The sequence below is a fragment of the Saimiri boliviensis genome, chromosome 2 (assembly GCF_048565385.1).
Source record: "Saimiri boliviensis isolate mSaiBol1 chromosome 2, mSaiBol1.pri, whole genome shotgun sequence".
Taxonomy (NCBI): domain Eukaryota; kingdom Metazoa; phylum Chordata; class Mammalia; order Primates; family Cebidae; genus Saimiri; species Saimiri boliviensis.
The window spans coordinates 168,155,929-168,179,409 of record NC_133450.1 but is presented as its reverse complement, the minus strand read 5'-3'; the positions used below and the strand labels follow the sequence as shown (position 1 = coordinate 168,179,409).

Genomic DNA, 23,481 nt, shown 5'->3' with positions numbered 1-23,481 from the left:
GTCTGTCTAGAAACAAATGAGAGTTTTGAGTCCCGAACCATAACCGTATTCTCCCATTGCTACCTAAAATGTCTCTCACAGGGGGCATTCCTTGCAAGATGGTTTACATAGGGAAAGTTAAAAGATACAGATTGCTTGGCCAAATTCTATGGCTATTGTTTCATGTGTCTGTAAGATCAAAAATGCCTTTCATTCTGACTATGAGCAATGGATTATCAGTCAAACAATTTGTCATTTCTTTCTTTTTCTGAAAACATGCCTTTTTTTTTTTTTCATTGCCTAGGTATTCCCTGTCAATGATGAACCACCAGTCCTAAAGGCGGACCTCATGCCTGTCATGAATTGCTCAGAGGGAGGAGAGGTGGTCATCACCTCTGAATACATTTTTGCTACTGATGTGGACAGCGATGACTTGAAGCTGATGTTTGTGATTGCTCAAGAACCTCAGCATGGGGTGGTGAGGAGAGCTGGAGTCACAGTGCATCAGTTCTCTCAGGGAGATGTTATCTCAGAGGCTGTGACATACAAACACACAGGTAAGCAGCAGCATGGTGACCAGTGACGGAATGCAAGCAAAATGAAAGTCTCTCCTCCTCAGTGCGGGCTCCCATAATCAGTCATCATGCTTGCTTCCATTAAAAAACAAGAAACAACTGCAGGCTGGTCTCCATTTTTCCAGCATGATCACCATACATGGAAGTATTTCTGATTGTGTTATTATAACGAATTTCGAACAGTGGAGAAAGAGCAGATGTTATTTGCTGCTCTGTTCCTGACATGACCACACAGACCTTCCATTCACCCTGTGATGCTCCTCAGACTTTTTGGTCAATTTGACCATCATAGTTTGTGTATCTATAAATCAAGACAGGAATGCCTGAAGCAAGCTCCTAAGTTAATTATATTATTAATTTTCAAAGCTTATTGATCACCAATTAGCACCTAAGAAGAAACTGGTCTGCTTTTTGAGTTCCTGAAAAGCAACAATAATGTCTTACCCTGTATGTGACATGCCCACAGCAAACAACAGTGTGAACACAGGTTAGATGTACAGAAAATGTTTATTAGCATTGCTCTTACACTTCTGGCATTGCTTTATGTTGTCACCCAAGTGGCATTTGTTCCACTAAAAATGTGTTAAATCAACATCTGATATCTGCAAGGTATGGCACTAGGCACAGTGGGGTACACAGGAATATGACCTAGACCTGTGTAAGACTTTGACTCAATGGGCAGATTTGCATGCACAGATGACAGTGTGACTGACGTGCACATCATCACATCATCTACTGTTGCACATCTTTGGAGGTCTGGGTTGGGAACACTTCCTTGGTAACAATGCTGTATATTTCGTCTTGCTGGTTTTTGCCGTACTCTAGTGCAATTTCCTGTCTACTCATCCATATACCTCTTTAAACTGCAAATTCCAATGCAGGAAGTACGATCCAGTATGTAAAGGCAGGTGAGTGGTATAAGAAATAAGAACTTTCAGAATTCAAATCATTTTCTTATTTGAAGAGAATTTAAGCAGTGAGGTTCCAAGACGAGCTCAGCTATAGAGACCCCCACCCAGGCGGCACTGAAGGCATTAAGAAGCAGACACCCAGATGGAACAGCAAAGTGGGACTATTTAGGGGCCAGCAGCCTTCCTAGCTGAGAGCTTCAGGGGCTGACAGCATTTCGGGCTGAGGGCCTTGAGCAGATTCTGAGCCACAGCTTTATTCTCTCTGAACAGGTGATTGTTATTAACAAACAGGTTTTCTGTGCCTTCTCATAGAACCAAGATGAACTAGGTAGGCAGCTGGTGCCTGCTTACCACTGATCAAAGACAAGCTAGAAAGTATTCTCCACGAGGGAGCCACAGGGGCAGGGTCACGTGACTTATGCTTAAAGAATTGTTTTAACCGGTGTGTGATATACATATACTGTTTTGCTACTTTAGAATGCCCCAACCAGTTTTCCACATGGGGGGTGGGGGTTAGCCAGGTTTTGCTTGTCACTGTTCTTGGGAAACAATATAGTCCATCATGCACTCAGCAGTGAGGCATGAAAGAAATTCAAGAGGAGGAATAGGGATAGCGAAAGAGTAATTCAGAAATGGGAGAAAACATTTTGAAATATTTGTCCTAAATACTTTGGAAAACAATGATTTATTGAAACAATAAATGTCTCGTGGCCAATTAGTTAATAAGGGACAGCTTAATCACTTAATCAGACTTCTTTTTTCTTTAAGTGGTATCTCTCTATTCTCTTACCTGTGTTTAGTCTTAGGAAAGGTTTCATGGGTGGTTTCCTTGTCCTGGGGAGCACAGTTCATATGTTTGATGTCTCTCAGGAGTTCACAGCTAGGTATTTGTTTATTTCCCAATAGAAATGAAATAGGCTGGAAGAAAAGGGATCCAAAGACCAATGATTATTATTTATTGCTTAATTACTTAACATCTCTGGCAGGCTCGTGTAGCACAGGTAAAGTAGGAATGAGAAGAATCTGTCTTCTTTTCCAGTGCCTTGTTCTAAGTGCTAAACAGCAAGTATACAGATGTCTGCATCTCCTCTAGTGTGATGACCATGGACAGGACTGTTAACTAATTTAAAAAAAAAAAAAACTAGTAGGACATTCGGGCAAATTATTTCAAATAGATGGCTTATGGTTATGTTACTAAATTAGAAGGAATACTGAATTCAAAGGGTATTTTGGTATTTGAATGTTACGTTTTCTTGTAATGATTACTGTTACTCAATAGGTAGTTACCCAGCCGTGTGCTGGGATCAGAATAAAGAACCACAGTATTGTAGGATCTGAGGTTTCAGTGAGTCTTCTAGCCCCTCTCCTGCTTCTACATGTTGATTTAAAGGCCATCTAAGAATAATTTTATCGGCATTACTTTATTTGCTTTCTGTAAGTATAAAAATAATACACATTCATTGCAGAAAACTTGCAAAGAATGGAAAAGTACAATGAAGTTTTGAAAAATCACCTTATTACATGTCTAAAAGATAGTCACTCTTCACATTTCAGTATTATAGTATTTTATTCTCTTTATTCTAACCATAGTTTTAACATAGTTGCAATCATGTTGTACATGCAGTTTTGCAGTTTGCTTTTATCATTTAGATTATCACCTAAAAATGTTTATTAAAATGTATATTAAATGTTAGAAAGTCATTATAAATATGTTTTAGTAACAGAATAACATTTTACTATATAAAAGTCCATTATTAGTTTGCTGTTCTCCAAACATTAAACATGAAGTAATTAAAAAAATTTTTTTTTCTGAGGCGAGGTATGGTGGCTCACACCTATAATCTCACCACTTTGGAAGGCTGAGGCAAGAGGATCACTTGAGCCCAGAAGTTCAAGCCCAACCTGGGCAACATAGGGAGGCCCTCGTCTCTGTGAAAATACAAACATTATCTGGACGTATCGGGACACATCTGTGGTCCCAGCTACTTGGAGGCTGAGGTGGGAGTATCACTTGAGCCCAGAAGGTGGAGGCCAGAGTAAGCTGTGAACATGCCACTGCACTCCAACCTGGGCAACAGAGTGAGACCCTGTCTTCCCTCAAATGTTTAAAAAACACTGTGCTTAACATTTTTAAGTGCAAATCATGTCCTTAGGCTATATACCATTTCAAGGTAAAGAATTTCTCTGCCTATGTTGTAGGCTTTTTAGTGGCTTAATATTCAGCCTGTTTTCCCAGCTATTTCTGTAAATATCCTATGGTTCCATTACAGAGAAATTTGCTATTTGCCTTTTTTTCCTTAAGCTATCTTCTCTTTCTGTAGTGACTTTTCATTTCTCTACCCCATTGCCTCTCCCTACAGATCTTCCATCCCATCCCCCAATCTGCTTATCTGCTTGGCAAACTCTTACTCTTTAATGCTCAGCACAAAACCAGCAAAGGCATATGGAAACCTTGCTGTCTTTCCTTGGCATGTATGCCCTGCCTTTACGCCATCGTCAGCTAAAACTCTTTTCTTTCATCTTTAGCACTTTGCACACAATCAGGCTGAAACATGTAAAATTGTTATGTAACAGGGTTAAAAAAATGGTTTCATAGTAGCAATTTCATGTGGGGGATTCTACATTTTATATATATATATATATATACACACACACACACACACATATATATATACACACAGACACACACACACACATATATATATACACACACACACACACACACACACACATATCTGTGCTATTCTAACCACTCTGCATTTTCTTCTCTACCATTAGACTGTATCAGTGCCTGATGCATAGTGAGTTTTTTTTGACATTTGATATTCTTTTGAAATGTCTTTTGACAATTCCAGAATGTCTGCCCTTTTCTCTACTGGTGCACCTGAAACACTAATTTTCACATAGTAGGTATTGAATAAATATTTATTGAGTGAATTACTAATAAACAGATGTTTTAAGCCAATTTGTATTTAAGATATAAGAATAGGTGAGAGGTCTCTTATTTTTGACTCTTCCTCACACTGAAAGCTGATTGTTTCTTTAATTCTCTCAACTTCAATTTTATTTTTCCTTTTAAGCCCAGTTTTCCCAGCCTTTGATCACTTGGTTGCTCAATAATATCATCTTTAGATTTTCCTTGTCATTTTTAAACAGGGGAAATAATAGCAGCCACAGAGCTCTGCAGATTTGACCAGTGTCCAGTGAAAAAAGAGGATGTCCCTGATCTTTTATATCCTAGGTTCATCAGAACTCGAAGAATTAATGGCTCCCTGTATTAGTCCATTTTCATGCTGCTGCTAAAGACATACCTAAGACTGGGCAATTTGTAAAAGAAAGAGGTTTAATGGACTTACAGTTCCACATGGCTGGGAAGGCCTTATGATCATGGCAGAAGGCAAGGAGGAGCAAGTCACATCTTACATGGATGGCAGCAGGCAAAGAGAACTTGTGCAGGAAAACTGCCATTTTTAAAACCATCAGATCTCATGACACTCATTCACTATCATGAGAACAGGGCAGGAAAGATCTGTCCCCATAATTCAATCACCTCCCACTGGGTTTCTTCCACAAAATGTAGGAATTGTGAAAGTTACAATTCAAGATGAGATTTGAGTGGGGGCACAACCAATATATCAGTCAGTTCTTAGGATTTTCATGGTGGTGCATGAGAAATACCAGCAGTGCATGTGCAAAACTTTTCAGTGTCCAGGATAGTAAGCTCTCTTACTCCATGTCTTTATTGGGTAACTCAAGAGTAGATTGCCCTGTTGCTAATAAACTATCTAATCATGACTTTTTTTTCCTTCTTCCTCTCCCTGTCTAAGCTGGGAGCATTTTGAATCCCACAGGTGTGAGACCTACAAAGTGAAAAGGAGAAAATGAAAGTAAATGCCTCTTTTTTTCCCATGCACAGTTGCTATTTTTAAAAACCTCCTGGCTAATATATAAAAAGGAGAATATTAAAAGAAGTGGCAAAAAGGTGGCCTACTTTTGTATTTCACCTATACGACATCCTCTTTTCTCATAACTGCTATGTGGTTGTTGGTTGTTCATTTAAGATGGTTACTGCAAATGGAAAGACAATTCCCAAAGGAACACAGATGCCTTCTCCCTCTCCCTAAGGTTGGTCCTAACATGAGACAATTATAAGGGAAGAACGAAACCTTCACTAGTGAAGTTTCGGGTCCCTGCCTTGTTAATTCATGAACCATTAAACCCTTATTAGCCCTGTTTTGTCCCTCCTTATGGTAATACATGGCTGGTAGGGAGTTCACCAGAGGCAACAGATGGGCAAGAATTTTTGCATCATTTTCATGACTAAATTTGATTTCATAGTGATAAAATTGGGTTTTACATTTATTTAATCCACTAACTTTTTTTCCCTTGTCATTTCAATGCTTGTAGAAGAGGTGTGAGTAGATTTCATCTTGGTATTCTATATTTTTAAAAAGTCAGGTTTCAGCTATAGTTGTGTCTTCCAGGTGGCGAGATTGGCGTGATGCCTTGTTTTGACACCATTACATTGGTGGTTTCGGATGGAGAGGCTGGCCCTTTTGTGAATGGCTGCTGCTACAATGGACCTAATCCATCTGTTCCTCTTCATGAGTCCTTTCCAGTGTATAATCTCAACATCACAGTATATCCAGTAGACAACCAGCCACCTTCCATTGCAATAGGTGACAATGTGTTTTTCTGTTACTGTACTATCGTCTCATCTAGTGTCACATCTATGGTTCAGTGAAACAATATATTTTATTATAATCTGAAAAGAAAACCACCATACGGAATTGTCTTTCGGTAACTGCCTAAAATTTGTGGAAAACCCAAATCTGTTAAGATTACAGGGCAAAAGACTTTACATGTTTAAAAATTTAAATATTTCTTTATGGATAGAGAATACATATGTTGGTGTGTGTGTATGTGTGTGTGTGTGTGTGTGTGTTGGTACAAGGACAACATTGCAATCCTCAAATATTCTGATTTTATTTCACATGAGAAAATATAATTTGCCTGCTGAAGAGAAAATAATTTATTTTATCCATAACAATATCTATTAGAACAGAATGAGTATACCAGGGAGACCATTTATATACATTTAACCTTACTTGCTTTTTAGAAAGTCATCTCTTCACAGGCATTATGTATATGTTCTGTCTCTCAGAAAAAAATATAAGCATATGTATGAATGTTATTGTAATTTGCAAACTATCTCCCAAGCAATGTTCTGGAAAGAAAGCATTATCCCAGCAGAATAATTAAGCATCAAGGCATGAAAAATATCTTTTTTATGAGCAATTCATAATAGCTCTCAGGCAATTAATGCTCTGACAAACAGAGATAACAACTGATCTTGAAGAGTACATAAACTACATTTAGTGGCTTAACATTAAAACAGTTTGGCAATTCCTACTTTCATTTGTCACTTCCATAGAGACACAAGGGAAATCAGAGTTCCTTGAGAATGACTAAAGGGCTGTGCTGGAGCAGTTAGTATTTCTGCTGTCTTTCCATTATTGTCTGGCTTACCTGTACAAGAAAAAAATATAATTCCATAAGTCAAAGTAAATTCACTCATTACCACTCAAGATTTTCACTTTAAAGAGAATTATGCCAGAGAAAATGGACATCTCCCATGGAAATGTTTTTGCACATGGGAGGCTTCTCTGAACTAGAATTTCAGTCGCTGCATGCAGTCCTACCTAGTCTGTTTAGAGGATTTCATGCTAAGCTGTAATTGTGTTTTTATTTGTATGCAGGTCTAATGTTTGTTGTAGATGAGGGCTGTTCAGCAGCCCTTACCGTTAACCATTTGTCCACCAGTGACCCTGACACTGCAGCAGATGACTTGGAATTTGTTTTGGTGTCTCCTCCTCAGTTTGGCTACCTCGAAAATATACTCCCTTCTGTGGGTTTTGAAAAAAGCAATATGGGCATAAGTATAGGTAAGTTGTAGCTTCATGACCAGCAATGACTCCCTTCATTATATTTATGGATGTGATTGGCCAGCTCATGCTTAGTAACTGGGTAAGGACTTTCAAAATGTTTAAAATGCTGGGTGTGGTTGTTCATGCCTCTAATCCCAGCACTTTGGGAGATTGAGGTGGGTGGATCACTGGAGGTCAGGAGTTTGACACCAGCCTGACCAACATGTGAAACCCTATCTCTTCTAAATACAAAAAATTAGCTGGGCATGGTGTCACTTATCTGTAATGCCAGCTACTTGGGAGGCTGAGGCAGAAGAATTGCTTGAACTCAGGAGACGGAGGTTGCAGTGAGCCGAGATTTTGCTATTGCACTCTATCCTGGACAGCAAGAGTGAAACTCCATCTCAAAAAAAAAGAAAAAACTTTAAAGTACCATATGTATTCAATGAATTATTATTACTATTATAGCTGATACTTTTGAATCTTACTATTTTTCATTTTAAATTTTATTCCAAATTTCCCCATACATGCAAATTTACTTCAAAATAAATGGAATTTTATTTATGAAAAATCCAAGAATAAACATTGATGAGATAATGGTTTAAAAGGCCCTCATAGCAACACAGGATACCATGATAGAGTAAATCTAGTGGGAGCTCACAAGGTGTCATCCTCACAACCTTCTAGCACTTTGAATAGGTATTGGAGGAAAGGATGAGGAAATATACTATGGGTGTAACAGAGAGAACGCCTGAAATGTTGAAGCAGATGACATTGATTTCAAAACCAAAATGTATCCCAAATACTTAAATAGCTCTTGTATTTCAGGCAAAAACAAACCAACTAAAACAAAAACAGAAAGCAAAAACAAAATCTTCTAAGGACATAGAAATGACTCTCCAACCCTCTTTTGAAGAGTGTCCATTTTAAATATGAAAGAGACTGACTTTAAGATTAATTGCATTTGATGTTACCCAATTTCTCTTGTGACTTAATGCACATCTTAGAGCATTTTTCTCTTTGGATTTAAGCCATGTCAAAATATCAAAACAGTGGGTTAGCTAATTCCACTCAATCCAACCCGTTGCTTGATATGTGTGTCTTAGAGTGGACAGATAATTGATTGACTGTTGTTTTGCCTTTACATGAAGGAGGTAGTATCTTTTATTCAAGCATGACAGAGAACCATTCATGCAAAAGTAGTCATTTAATCAAGGGAAGGTCTCTGACATTTATTCTAAGTATCTGAAGTAGTCTTGAAGTCTCTGTGCATACTGGCTAGTAATCATCACTCTTCTGTTCTCCATGCAAATTTGATCATTCTTTATGATCCATGGATATCTGCTTTTATGTTGATGGTTGGCTGTTGTAGCAGCCTTTGATAGCAGATACTTAGGTTAACTGCTGTGATCTCTTATTTGCATTCCTGAGAAATCAGCTGTTATTGGGTTAAAGATTAAGGATCAATAACTTGGAAAAATGTTTTTCTTATTTATCTGTTCCATCTTGGTGTGCTCTAGATTCATTTCAGTGGAAAGACATGAACGCTTTTCACATTAACTACGTGCAGTCCAGGCATCTGAGGACAGAACCAACTGCCGACCAGTTCACAGTATACGTCACAGATGGGAAACAACATTCCGTGGAGATACCATTTTCTATTATCATCAACCCCACAAATGATGAAACTCCTGACTTTGTAGTGCAGAATATTACTGTAAGAAACTATCCAAATGTTCAGTTTCTCTCTTATTGGTTTTAATTTTTATTTTCACCTAGTCCATTTACATTGGTCCAAGTACATTTAACACATTTAATTGGCGAGGAGTGGGGAAATCTTTTAATAGGCTGGGCACTCACACCTGTAATCCCAGCACTTTGGGAGGCCAAGGCGGGCGGATCACAAGGTCAGGAGTTCAAGACCACATTGACCAAATGGTGAAAACCCATCTCTATTAAAAAACACAAAAATTAGCTGGGCCTGGTGACTTGTGCCTGTAATCCCAGCTACCTGGGAGGCTGATGTAGGAGAATTGCTTGACAGGACCAGGGAGGCAGAGTTGCAATGAGTCGAGGTCATGCTGCTGCACTCCAGCCTGAGCAACAGAGCAAGACTCCATCTCAAAAAAAGAAAAGAAAAGAAATCTTTCACATCAATATATAATTCTTTTTAGGCAGTTCTATTTTTTCACAAGAGTATTTAACCCAGACATAGGTTGTAACTAATCCTGAGAAATGAAATGAGCATAGGCTTTGGGATCAGAGGGACTTGGGTGCTGCTTTTTACTAGTTGTAGGGTCTTGGGAAAAGTATTTTTCTATTCTTCATCTGCAAAATGGGCATCAAATCTTTCTTAAGGGATAGCCATGATGATTAAGGTAGTCAAGCACAGAATAGACCCTTAATAAATAAGTGTCATTATTATTATTATTATTATTATTATTATTATCATTTATTTATTTATTTATTTTTTGAGATGGAGTCTCACTCTGTCACCCAGGCTAGAGTACAATGGTGGGATCTTGGTTCACTACAGCCTCTGCCTCCCTGGTTCAACAATTCTCCTGCCTCAGCCTCCTGAGTAGCTGGGACTACAGTCGCCTGCCATCACACCCAGCTAACTTTTGTATTTTTAGTAGAGACAGAGTTTCACCATATTGGCCAGGCTGATCTCAAACTCCTGACCTTGTAATCCGCCCACCTCAGCCTCCCAAAGTGCTGGGATTGCAGGCGTAAGCCACTGTGCCCAGCTATCATTAGTATTATTGATGTTAATATTATATTTGTCACCTTTCTCTGATAGTGACCAAAGCACATCTTAGCTATTTTGAGAGAATTATTTAGCCTTATTTTCACAAAAATAATCAAATTCTAAATGTGAAAATATTTATCTGATTTTAATTTTCGGCTGAATCTTAATGGAACACGAAATTCAGCTCAGCATGAAATGTGAGAGCCAGCTCCTGCCTTTTCACTTTTGTTGGCACATGGGTTTCTCTGGAGAGCCCTTCAGTAATTAGAAGAGAGAAAAAAAATCTTCAGATGAGTCCTCCTATGTTTACCTTCGTTGTCTTGTATTTGCCTAGGGTTGGGGCTTCTGAAGTAATTAGACCGCTGGGAAGTTGTCTCTTGCTCTTCTCTGGAATTAGTCATGCTTTTATCTGCATTCTCCAGAGAGACTATTGGAGAGTGAAAAATATGAAGCCCTGTGTGTTTTGGGAAAGCAGACTTTAAGCTTCACATTTTTTTTTTTAGATAACCATATTTTGCTTTCTTGTCAGAAAATGTATTTAATTTATAGGTAGTTGAGCTTACATCAAGTTAATGCTGCAAGAAGATTTGAGGTTTTAGTTTAAGTTATAATCCATTCCAAACCTACTGCTAATAAGATTTGGCATTTTATGTATATTGATCCAAAATTTTTGTTGTCCTAATCCCAATAAACTATTCAATCTTCAAGAAACAACCTCACATTTTAGTCAAGCTCTATGAAGAAGGATATTCTAACATATTTTAAGTTGCTTTATTAAAGTTCTTGGAGAAAAAGGCAAGGTCCTATTTCAGATGTTTTCATAAGTATATCATTGTTAAGTTGAACTATGATGCCACCTTAATCTTTAATAAGTAGGGCTAGATAAAAGAAAATCAGTATCGTTTTTGCCCAAGTATCATATATACCAAGTAATTTTTTTTTTTAACACATGTTCAATAAAACGTGGTTGCAGGAGGGCACCCTTCAAAGTCAGTAAGAGAGGCTGAAATGATAGGATGCTTTAGACCAGGCACGGTGATGCATGTCTGTAATCTCAGCACTTTGAGAGGCTGAGACAGGAGGATCCCTTGAGCCCCAAAGTTCGAGACCAGCCTGGGCAATGTGGCAAAACCCCATTTCTACAAATAATAAAAATAAATTTTAAAAATGAGCCAGGCTGGTGGCACATGCCTATGGTTCCAGCTACTTGGGAGGCTGAGGTGGGAGAATTGCTTTAGCCTGGGTGGTTGAGTCTGCAATGAGCTATGATTGATGTACTATACTCCAGCCTGGGCAACAGAGAAGAGCATGCGGAAGGAAGGAAGGAAGGGAGAAAGGGAAGGAAAGAGGAAGGAAGGGAGGGAGGGAGGGAGGAAGAGAGGGAGGGAGGGAGGGAGCAAAGGAAAAGGAAGGAAAGGAAGGAGGGAAGGAAGGAAAATACAGGAGTTTTTACTGAAATAACAAAAATAAAAACTACCAAATATACTTAGTGTATGTAGCAGATATTTGTGCCACTTAGAAAGCAGATGGAAGGAAGGAAGGAGGAGGAAGGAAGGAAAGGAAGGAAGGAAAGAAGGAAGGAAGGAATGAACGAATGAACGAACGATGGGTGTTTTAATAAATCCAAACCATAAGGAAGAAAGGAAGGGAGGGATGGAGGGATGGAGGGAGGGAAGGGTGCTTTAACAAATCTAAACTATACATGTCCTTCAAGGCTTAATTGCCTTCTCAGTCATGAAAACATCCTGATCTCTGCCCTTTTGTGATTCTTGGTTATGGATGTCTAGCATCACTAGACATTTACTTCCTTGAGTTATAATTATTGATGGATAAGCCTTTGCAGTCTCACCTGACTTGGATTGTTGAGAATATTTGTATTCCCCACAGCATGTAGCATGGTAACATTGTAGGTTATCAATAGGCATGGGTAGAATTTATACACTCTTATTATTTAGATTTTGCTATATTTCAAAGTAGATAAACAGAAATACTTCTTTGTTCTCGCAATCCTCACTGTGAGAAAAAAAGATTGAATCAGCAGAGTAACATTGTCAAGTTCTGAATGACTAGAGACTACGTGAAATGATACACAGGCGCTTGTCTTTGTGCTTAAAGGATGATAAAACCTGAAGTAGGCATGAGAGGGAATGGAAAGAGTAGTTCAGGAAATTTGGAAGTATGAGAACTGGAGGGAGATGAGGAATCCAGAATGAAAATATACATAATTATGCATCCAGTAGCACCCTTTGTAATTGTTGTTTTCAATGGAAATACAGAAGTTTTTACTGCAATAACAAAAATAACCACCTAATATGCTGAGTGTATGTAGCAGGTATTTGTGCCACTTATAAAGCAGACAGAAGCAGAAGACTTGTAGAAGCAAGGAGATCCAGGAGGATTGGTTTACGAAGGTAAAGGTTCTAGATTCAGTTTTACAACTGAACTTTTCTGTGACTTCTTCAAGGCAAGCACCGTCTTTGTTGCATTTTTGCCCCGACCTTTGAATTGTGAACAATACATATTTGAAAAATCATATTTTTTTCTTCATGGAAATGAATAAAGTGCTTTGAAATCTTCAGGAAAAAATGTAAGGGAAATTAATAGATTTGCTGTTTCTTTTACACTCCTAGTAAACCAGCAGTTTCTTTTTAGGATTCATCCTGTACAAGTCTCATAGAAAATTTGAAGCAGGATATATTCAAATAATTTCCTTTGAGCAATTTTCCAAAGAAAGACAGGTTCTCTTTCATGAGTTGCTGACTTTTGTGACGTGTTCTGGCTCAGGTGTGCGAGGGCCAGATGAAAGAGCTGGACGCTTCCATCATCAGCGCCGTGGACCTGGACATTCCCCAGGATCCCTTGCTGTTCAGCATCACTCAAAAGCCACGCCATGGCCTCCTCATCAGTGGAGGGTTTAGCAAAGACTTCTCTGAGAATAAGCAGCCAGCCAACCCTGACCAGAAACATGCACCTGTCCACAACTTTTCCATGGAACTCCTCAAGACTGGTATAGCATGTTCCACTTCCGTGCATTTGTTATTGTTGATTGAATAATTTAACCCATACTTACATGTAGAATCTAAAAAGGTTAGACCTATATAAGCAGAGAGTAGAATGGTGGTTACCAGAGTCTGAGGGTAGGCGGATTGGGGAGATATTGGTTAAAGGATATGAAATTTCAGTTAGACCAGAGAAGAAAGTTCAGGAGATTTATTGTACAGCATAGTGACAATACTTAACAATATATTGTATACTTGAAAATTCCTAAGACAGTAAATTTTAAGAGTTCTCACCAAACAAGAAAATAAGTATATGAGGTAATGCATATGTGAATTAGCTTGATTTAACCATTTCACAATGTGGCCGGGTGTGGTGGCTCATTTCTGTAATCGCAGCACTTTGGGAGGCCAAGACAGGCAGAACACTTGAGGTCAGGAGTTCGACACCAGCCTGGCCAACATGGCGAAACCCTGTCTCTACTAAAAATACAAAAATTAGCGGGATGTGGTGGTGCAATTCTGTAATCCCAGCAACTCAGAAGGCTGAGGCACAAGATCGCTTGAGTGTGGTAGGTGGAAGTTGCATTGAGCTGAGATCATGCCACTGCACTCCAGCCTTTCAGCCTGGGTGACAGAGTGAGACTGTCAAAAAACAAACAAACAAGCAAACAATTTCACAATGTACACCTGCATCAAAGCACCGTGTTATATATAATAAATATATACAATGTTAATTTGTCAATTAAAAAATAAAATTTTTTAAATAATTTGACCTAGGAAAGATAATAATAAATCACAGAAATCGCGGGTGAAGAAATAGCTTTCACCTACTTTATTCATTTGTCCATCAAGGGCTGTCTCTAGGCCTGGATGAACGTAGGACAGGAAGCCGTAGGTATAGACAGTAGGTAACTGAAAAGGCAATAACGTGTTTTCTTTCACTTTTAGACTCCCATTAAAAATGATATTTGAGTTTTTCGTATTTTCACTCATTTAATGCTATAATTTAAAAAATTCCTTTTTAAAACTATCGAGATCATGAAACTACATTTTAAGAGATTTGTCTGCCAAAATTTCCACAGTTGAAACAAATATAGAACCACATAGAATAACATTCATTATTCTCTGAGGGGATAATTTGCTCTTTAGAGAAATGGCACATTGCATAGCAGCCTGAATTATTTTTTAATTACTCTTTTAAAAATATTGCTCTCATCCCATTTTTCACATATGAAAATGCTTTTAAAAATTTGAGAAAAGTGTGCAGTTCCTGAATGACTGCCTCCTCTCATTCCTTTCTTAGGTGTTTTCTTTTCCCAGCCTATGAGGTCCTTCCTGCTCCTTTGCCAGGCTAGCCAAGGCTGTGCCTTCAGAATGCAACTTTCTGTTAACCTCCCCCTTGAAGCCAACCCAAGGTCTCCAAACCACTCCTTCTCTGTGCTTACATCATTTTAGCACTTATTCAACATTTTCCTAACTGTCTTTTAGTTATTTGTTTCCCCAACTAATGTGTAAGCTTTCTGACTCAGGCTTTTTTGTAATTGTTGCAAAAATTATCTCAGTTTTAAATTGGAAAAGTGCAACCAGGCACGGTGGCTCATGCCTGTCATCCCAGCACTTTGGGAGGCTAAGGCAGGTGGATCACGAGGTCAAGAGCTAGAGCACATCCTGGCCAACATGGTGAAACCCCGTCTCTACTAAAAGTACAAAAATTAGCTGGGCATGGTGGTGCACACCTGTAGTCCCAGCAACTTGGGAGGCTGAGGCAGGAGAATCGCTTGAACCCTGGAGGCGGAGGTTGCAGTGAGCCAAGATTGCACCAATGCACTCTAGCCTGATGACAGATTGAGACTCCATCTAGAAGAAAAAAAAAAAAGAAAAGAAAAGTGCATTTATATATTTCTCAGCTTTTGTCAATTGCAAAGAAATACATTCTAGAACATAAAAGATGATATCATCAAATCAATAACCACATGCTGCAAATAATAGAATATATCATTTAAAATACTTGTTTTCAAATTTGACCAAGGAAAAAATAATAATTCAAATTTTATTCTCAAGAAAGTTAATTTTTAAAAAATAACATTTGTTGGTTATTGTCCAGCTAAATAAGAATTATATGATCATTGTGTACAGTTTGGACATGGTCATTTTGAAGAAAAAATAAAAGTTTCCCACATAAAAGTTAGTATTTTAATGTTTTGGTGACTTTCTCAGAAATTAGATTTTTATCTCTGTTTTATTTATGGTTGATTTATGGCTATATTTTTTTTTAAAAAAGCTTTAGTGTATTCTCACAATCATCCTTCCACACAGATATACAAAGTTTATAAAACTCCTCCATATTATATAATCTATTTTTCTTTTTACTTTTTTTTTCTTTTGGAGACAGGGTCTTGCACTGTCACTTGGGCTGGAGTGCAGAGTTGTGCGATCACAGTTCACTGCAGCCTCAACTTCGGGGCTCAAACAGTCTTCCCACCTCAGCCTCTCAACTAGTTGGGACTACAGGCACAAGCCACTGCACACATGACTGACTGAATAAAAAAAAAAATTGTAGAGACAGTGTTTCCCTATGTTGTCCAAAGGGGCTCAAGTGATTTTCCTGCATTGGCCTTCCAAAGTGCTGGTATTACAGGAGTGGGTCACCATACCTGACCTCTTCTTACTTTTAAAATATTGAGGCCAGGTGTGGAGGCTCATGCATGTAATCTCAGCATTCTGGGAGGCCAAGGTGGGTGGATCACTTGAGGTCAAGAGTTTGAGACCAGCCTGGTTAACATGGCAAAACTCTGTCCCTACTAAAAGTACAAAAATTAGCCAGGCATGGTGGCACCTGTCTGTAATCCCAGCTACTTGGGAGCCTGAGGCATGAGAATTGCTTGAACCCAGAGGGCAGAGGTTGTAGTGAGCCAAGATCGCGCCACTGCACTCCAGCCTGGGTGACAGAGTGAGACTCTGTCTCAAAAAAGATTTATTATTATTATTATTATTGAAAACCTAGCTTTTGATAATTACATTATAAAATCATCATATAGATTTACTATGCTGTAATTTTTAAAAAGAGATGATTTTGTCACCCAGGCTGGAGTGAAGTGGTATAATCGTAGCTCACTGCAGCCTCAAACTCCTAGGATCATGCATTCCTCCCTGACTCAGCCTCTTGAGCAGCTGTGACTACAGGCATCACCTGGCTAGTGTTTTTTTAAAAAATTCTTTTAAAGACAGGGTCTCATTATGTTGCCCAAACTGGCCTTGAACTCCTGGTGTCAAGCCATCCTCCCACTTCAGCCCCCACAGGTTGGTAGGACTACAGGCCCTCACCACTGTACTGAGGCCTGTGCTACAATTGTATACAACTGTCTCCCATTTAAAAATGTCCAGATAGTTTTCCGTTTCTTGGTATTAAAAGTTACATTTCAATAAACATATTATATAAATCTGGGTGCACATCTCTTAGTATTTCAGTAGCTTTAGAGTTAGTTTTGAAAATGGGAAATGCTAGGCTTCCAATTTTGTTCCCTTTTGAGTCTGTTTTGGCTGTTCTGAGTCTCTTGAATTTCCATATAAATGTTAGGTAGGTTTTAAAAAATAGCTACATTTTTAATATTTAAATTTTGATTTATTAAGAATTTATTTTGGTGATTGGCTTGAGGTAAGGATATAACTCTATAATTTTTCCCAAGTTATTAACTTTCTCAGTTAAATATCCTCTACATTTTTTATAGTTTATTTAAAAACTATAAAATAACTGGTTTTAAGTAACATCCTTAATCAAATACTAAATTATTTAAATAAAAAGTCTTTAATAGGCTAAGGAGGCACTCTTTTACTTCAAAAAACAAGTTTAGTTTCATCCTACTGCACTGATAAATGAACTCTTGCTAATACCCATGCCTTGAAAATTAAGACATTATCTGATATATGTCATGATGGTTAAATCATAAGGAAGATTTACTTACTTTTTTCTTCTTCCAGGAATGAGGTTGACATATGTGCACGATGACTCAGAGAGCCTTGCTGATGATTTTACAATCCAGTTGTCAGATGGGAAACATAAGATACTTAAAACCATTTCAGTAGAGATCGCCCCAGTTAATGATGAAAAACCAATGCTGAGCAAGTAAGCTACCTGAAAAGAGTCCCTTTCAGATTTCTATACAATTCTATGAAATCTACAATACTAGGTACAGATGTGGTATGTGTGGCCCAAAGAAGCAAGTCTTCACTAGCTCCTATCACGCTTGCCCGTGACACTCGCATGAGGAGCCTTTGGTGCAAATGTTAGTTAAGGTAACCTCTCCTTAACAATCAGCCCTTTAATTGATTTTCTTCTAAACATACTTATTAGTTGTAAAGAATAAGAATGAGTGAACATACCATATGGAATGAACAGTCTACTAAACTTATACATACAGGCACATGCACAAACATGACTGCACATATACCAAAGTGCAACTAATATATAGGTTCAACTAAAGTCTGATAACATTAACTGCAGACAGTCCTTACAACAGGTTTGCTGAAACTTTTAACTAAGTGTGGCTGAGGGAAATAAATCAACCCACTTCTTTCATTATCTTGGTACTTTTTTGTTCACCAGTCCTCTACTATGTTCCATATGAGTCAACACCCCCTGCCACCTCACAATGATCGAAATGATCATTTTCTAAAATTCTGAGCTGATATTATTAATTGTAAAGGTTCTCAGTATCTCCCTGTATTAGTCTGTTCTCACACTGCTATAAGGACATACCCAAGACTGAGTAACTTATAAAGAAAAGAGGCTTAATCTACTCACAGCTCTGCAGGGAGGGTCCTAGATTAGCTAAATATCACCTAACTCAGAATGACAGATCATCAATGGCACTGGAACATCTGTAGGCCAGTCATTAAATCTTTTTAAATGAGTTTCTGTCTATAAAATTGGAACACTCATACCTAGCCCTCTTACTTCATGGAGCTGTTGTGTGAGTGTAAAATGAAATACTGGAAACGAGATTAGTTTATAGAATACATTATAACTTACAATATTGTAAAGTTTGGTACATGTAATCAATTAGAGGTACCTAATTACCTCTTCCCACATTCATTGGGTCTGACCCATTGTCTTTTCAGACTTTCTCGAGTAAGGATAGAGAGCCTGTTTCATGCCTCTCACTAGTCACCTTCAGTGCTTTGAATATTGAATATCATTCTTTAATTGTTGAAGATTGGAAACTGTTAGAATCAATATAAGTGTCCCCTACGAAAGGAGCATCTTCTATTTTTATATCAACCCAGACATTTTCCTTTTTACAGGAAGGCTGAAATTGCAGTGAATATGGGGGAAACTCGTATAATTTCTAGTGCTATTCTTTCAGCCATAGATGAAGACTCGCCCAGGGAGAAGATTTACTATGTATTTGAAAGGCTTCCCCAAAATGGGCAACTTCAGCTTAAGGTTAGTGACTTTTTACTTTTATTTTTCAAAACTAATGTAGCAGGTATAAATCTTCTCAATATACACATTTCTATGATGGGATTTCTTTGCTAGCTATATATTTTCCCAGAAGTAAATAATTTAATTTTATTAGTTTAGAGTGAATTCATGGTGTTCTAAAGTTTCTTTGTCAACATAGGGTAAATTCAACAAATATTAAGATTCTTCACTGCTCCCTCTTCCATAAAGTTATCCCTAAATTCTGAGGAGGGGAATTACTGGGGTAAAGCAAGCTCTTTGCTTTCTGAGGATAATCCAGACTCTTCTGAGATTTCTTCATTTCTACCAGATTTTTGACTTGTGATTCATGTAACTTTCCTCTTTAGCATCCATCATCTCAATGATAAGACTCCTTCAGTTCTACAGTCTCTGTCATTCTCTTAATCTCTCTTTCTCTGTATTTCAGCTAGATTCTAGGTCATTCTCAGGAACATGAAAACTTTCATTATTCTTTCATGATAGTCAGGTACAGGGAAATTTGGAGGGCTGCCTCTAGCTCTTTTGTCCCTAATGGTCTCATTAAAACATTATCTGAATCCCAGCACTTTGGGAAGCCAAGGTGGGCAGATCATGAGCTCAGGAGATCAAGATCATCCTGGGCAACATGGTAAAACCCCATCTCTAGTAAAAATACAAAAATTAGCCGGGCGTGGCAGCACACACCTGTGGTCCCAGCTACTCCGGAGGCTGAGGCAGGAGAATTGTTTGAACCCAGGAGGCAGAAGCTCACTGAGCAGAGGTCGCACCACTGCACTCCAGCCTGGGTGACAGAGTTAGACTCTGTCTCAAAACAAACAAACAAACAAACAAACAAACAAACCAAACATTATCTGAGTATTATCACCTCCTGCCTTTTCAATGATTTGCCACAGTGAGCATCTTTCTTTCTTTCTTTCTTTCCTTCTGATTCTCATCGTCCTTTCTTCCTTCCTTCCTGTGTCTTCCCTAGGGAGACTACTTACTCCACAAACAATATACCAAGTTGTTCTATATTCTATCTGACATGAACTTAAAAGATGAAAGGTTGGTGTCTTGGTCCCACTGTAGCCCCACCTCACCTTGCAGCACCAGAGCCCTTATGTTTAGATTCAGATGGGCAAAGTCTTGAACCAAAAAGTCAGTGTGGGAAGAAACCTCACGTGGGAGTCGTCCCATCCTGATAGCTTCTAACAGATTTTAACACCTGCCAAATTTGAATCCCATGAACTGCATGACACCATAAATTAACATTCCTGAAATTGTATGTGTTCTACAAATTAGTTGCTTTAGTGGAAAGCAAATAAGCATGGAAACAATAAAGGGATACTAGGGGTAAGGTCACCTGGGTTCTACTGCTGACTTTCAATAGCTTGCTTTGTGGTTTGGTGAAATGTCCTTGTTTCACTTTAGGCCTAGAATAGCAAAATTTCAATCTGATTTAGACTGTGTGCATGATGCCCAAGGATCAGCCCAACACGAATTATATAGATCAGTCACCTGAGAAGGTCAGCTGAGTCATCAGTCCAAATGTTTATTTCAATGGTGGATTAAGACTAGCAACCACAACCACCAACTGTCCCCAGTGCAATTATTTAACGGAATGCTTAACATTTCATCTAATGGAGGCACAGTCCTAGAAAAGCAGCAAGAATTCATTCTGTGTGGAACAGCTTGATTGTCATAGATTGTAGGCACCATAGAGAATCAGAGTGAAGAGCAATCACTGATTTAAATTGAGGTACAGCTGTGTCCTTATTTCATTTCAAAGAGTAATGAAACAGAAATGCGGTGAAAGCTCACACATTTGGGTGGCTTGGGAACGGAACTGTTTTGGATATGTGAAAATGCAGATGGGTCCAGGTTCCAAGTATGGCGCCACACAGTTCTCTCCCAGCTCCCTAGCAGTTCTCTGAGTCTTTCCAAGACCAAGGACCAGGACTCCAGCCCTCCTGGACTCTCCCAAGTTCTCATTTTCTTGTTGACTTTTCTTAGATGCCCCATCTTGAATCTGACTTTTATTTTCTTTCTATTTCTGGGTCTTCAAGTGATTCTATTAAGTCAATCTCACATTTGGGGTGCTAGTGAGGAAGTACATGGAGACAAGAGTAAGGGAAAGATGGCTTCTTCTGTACTTACTCCCTTAGACAAGATACAGAAAGGAGAAAATGTTAAATAGAATTGTAGGCTTTCCTGTTTAAAACCTGAAAGATACTGTTTTAAAAATTACATTGATAAATAGATCTTATGGAAACAAACACTAGCTTTACACAGAACATAAGTCTACAAACATCAAGTGGACACACATATTAAAGAGACAGAAACATTATCAAGTAGAATGACATAAAGGCAAGTGGTAGCACAGTCAGCGGGGGGGAGGACAGAGCTCTTTTGCCAGGAACTGGGAGTCTGTGGAATAATGTATTGAGGGTAACAAAAAGGAAATGATTTAAATTTCTGTTTTAGACTCTTAAATTAGACAGTAAAACCACAAGATAATATATAAAAAATTTTAAGATGACTTTTTAAAAAATATGTCTAATGACTTTTTATGAGCCATTCCTAGGGAAAGCTATGTACCTTACATGAATAATAATAGGACTATTAATAAGATAATACAGATTTATGATTATATTTTATAATACTCTCAGATGTTAGCCACCCCCCTCAGCATAAAAGCCTTTTTAAATTGAAAATGCCACGATTTCTGTGCCATGTTCTGTACAAAATATATGCTTAACAAATGTTGGCTTACTTTTAGAAGATTCTGATAAAAATCATATATGATATTTGCCGTTTATATCTTTTGATGACGTAGGATATAAATGTAGGGAGTGATAGTGATCCCCATCATTTTCTTTCTTTAGTAAGGCTGGAAACGTACTGGCAAGTAAATGCATCTGTTCTATTTTTGTTTTGTCTACTTGAGATAAGCCCAGTAATGAGCCATTTTGAAAAAAAATATATTTGATTAGTTGAACAATGAAAAAATGGAAACTGCAAAAGAAACACATTTAATTTCTAAAGACCCATTCCAAGAGCTCGATTACCCACCTGCTCTCATTAATTGGAATATTTAATCAGCTATGATTGCTTATGATAAATACCTTTCAAGTAACAATGCTGTTGTATTGTTTGACTTTATCTGAAACCCTTTGGTTGAAGCTAGTGTTTTTCCAAGGTCTCAGATTATTCTGATACACTTCTTTGAAAAGAAAAAAATAAGGACGAGTGGCAAAAAGTAGTCTGGAATTTCCCTGACATATCGTTTCTATTGGAGGTTTTCAGGTGATACGGAAAATGTCCACTAATGTACGTTGGGGGAAAAGAAAAAAAACATGGGCAGCTGACTAACTCTGGCTCTTTTCAGATAGGGAGGGACTGGGTTCCTCTCTCCCCTGGCATGAGATGCACTCAGAGGGAAGTGGATCTGAACTTGCTGAGATATGCACATACTGGAGCAATGGATTCCCAGAATCGGGATAGCTTCACCTTCTACCTTTGGGATGGTGACAACAGGTCCCCTGCTCTTGACTGTCAAATCACCATCAAGGACATGGAAAAAGGTAAAAGCAGGTCTACCAAGGTTTATTGGGATAAACTTTTATCACTGGTATAAGCATTCAACATTTGTTTCTGTCTCCCTCTTTCCCCTCCCTTCTTTCCTTTTTTCCTTCCATTCTTCACCTTTGAAATTCTGTCATTTGTATTTAGATCCTTTGGCTTCTCACATGCTTTGGCTGGAACCTATGAGGTTCACAGGAGTAGCCAATCCATTTGTTATTTTCATTATTTCAAAAAGTTTATTGGAAATTCAGCATTGCACACAATATGGCTATGCAGGCTACTTTAACTGTTAGGAGTTTTAGCTTTAAGTAAAATTTTACCAAATAGATGTGATAACTCTAGTTTTATCTTCAGGAAGTGATCTATCACTGGAAAATGGAGTTTCAAAGGAAAGTACTTCTAAATGGTAATAATAAATGAAAAATACATTTTAAAATTTAAAAATAATAAGGATAAACTTTGTCATTGGAAAGGCTGGAAGTTGTTGCACTTTCGCTTCGAAAGTGCTAACACATGGTGGGATTATAAATTAGTTCAACCATTGTGGAAGACAGTGTGGCAATTCCTCAAGGATCTAGAAATAGAAATACCATTTGACCCAGCAATCCCATTACTGGGTATATACCCAAAGGATTTTAAATCATTCTATTATAAAGACGCATGCACATGTATGTTTATTTCAGCACTGTTCACAATAGCAAAGACTTGGAACCAACCCAAATGCCCATCAAAGATAGACTGTATAAAGAAAATGTGGCACATATACACCATGGAATACTATGCAGCCATAAAAAAGGATGAGTTCATGTCCTTTGCAGGGACATGAATGAAGCTGGAAACCATCATTCTCACCTAACTAACATAAGAACAGAAAACCAAATACCGCATGTTCTCACTCAAAAGTGGATGCTGAACAATGAGAGCACACAGACAGAGAGGGGAGCATCGCACACCAGGGCTTGAAGTATGGGGGACTAGGGGAGGACTAGCAGGGGGTGGGGCTATTGGGAAGTGATAGCATTAGGAGAATTACCTAACGTGGATGACGGGGCTATGGATGCAGCAAACCACCACCGTGGCACGTGTATACTTATGTAACAAACCTGCACGATCTGCCCATGTACCCCAGAACTTAAAGTATAATAATAATCATAATAAAAAACAAAGTGCTAACACATACTGTTTAGGAACAAGGAAAGACACTATAAGATAAGCTTCTCATGAATTAATGAAGCAGAATCCGCTGTATAAATGGTGAATGGGGGAGAGTTAAATGGTGGATGGAGGAGAGTTTTTTTAAAAAAAGCTCAGCA

The 23,481-nt window shown here is 38.2% G+C and overlaps 1 protein-coding gene across 8 annotated transcripts in view; it reads left to right on the top strand.

Annotated features, from left to right (window-relative positions):
- The window catches only part of FREM1 (FRAS1 related extracellular matrix 1), a 171,709-nt gene that overhangs the window by 84,525 nt on the left and 63,703 nt on the right, over window positions 1-23,481 (top strand). For 7 of the 8 annotated variants that reach the window (XM_074394856.1, XM_010338740.3, XM_074394857.1 and 4 more), the window contains 8 exons: window positions 284-536; window positions 5,950-6,144; window positions 7,225-7,410; window positions 8,913-9,109; window positions 12,929-13,151; window positions 17,122-17,266; window positions 18,445-18,586; window positions 21,972-22,167. In XM_074394856.1, the coding sequence (XP_074250957.1) occupies window positions 284-536; window positions 5,950-6,144; window positions 7,225-7,410; window positions 8,913-9,109; window positions 12,929-13,151; window positions 17,122-17,266; window positions 18,445-18,586; window positions 21,972-22,167 (1,537 nt within the window). Of the gene's footprint in view, window positions 1-283; window positions 537-5,949; window positions 6,145-7,224; window positions 7,411-8,912; window positions 9,110-12,928; window positions 13,152-17,121; window positions 17,267-18,444; window positions 18,587-21,971; window positions 22,168-23,481 lie in introns of those variants that run through there. The other variant, XM_039475202.2, reaches the window with a different exon arrangement.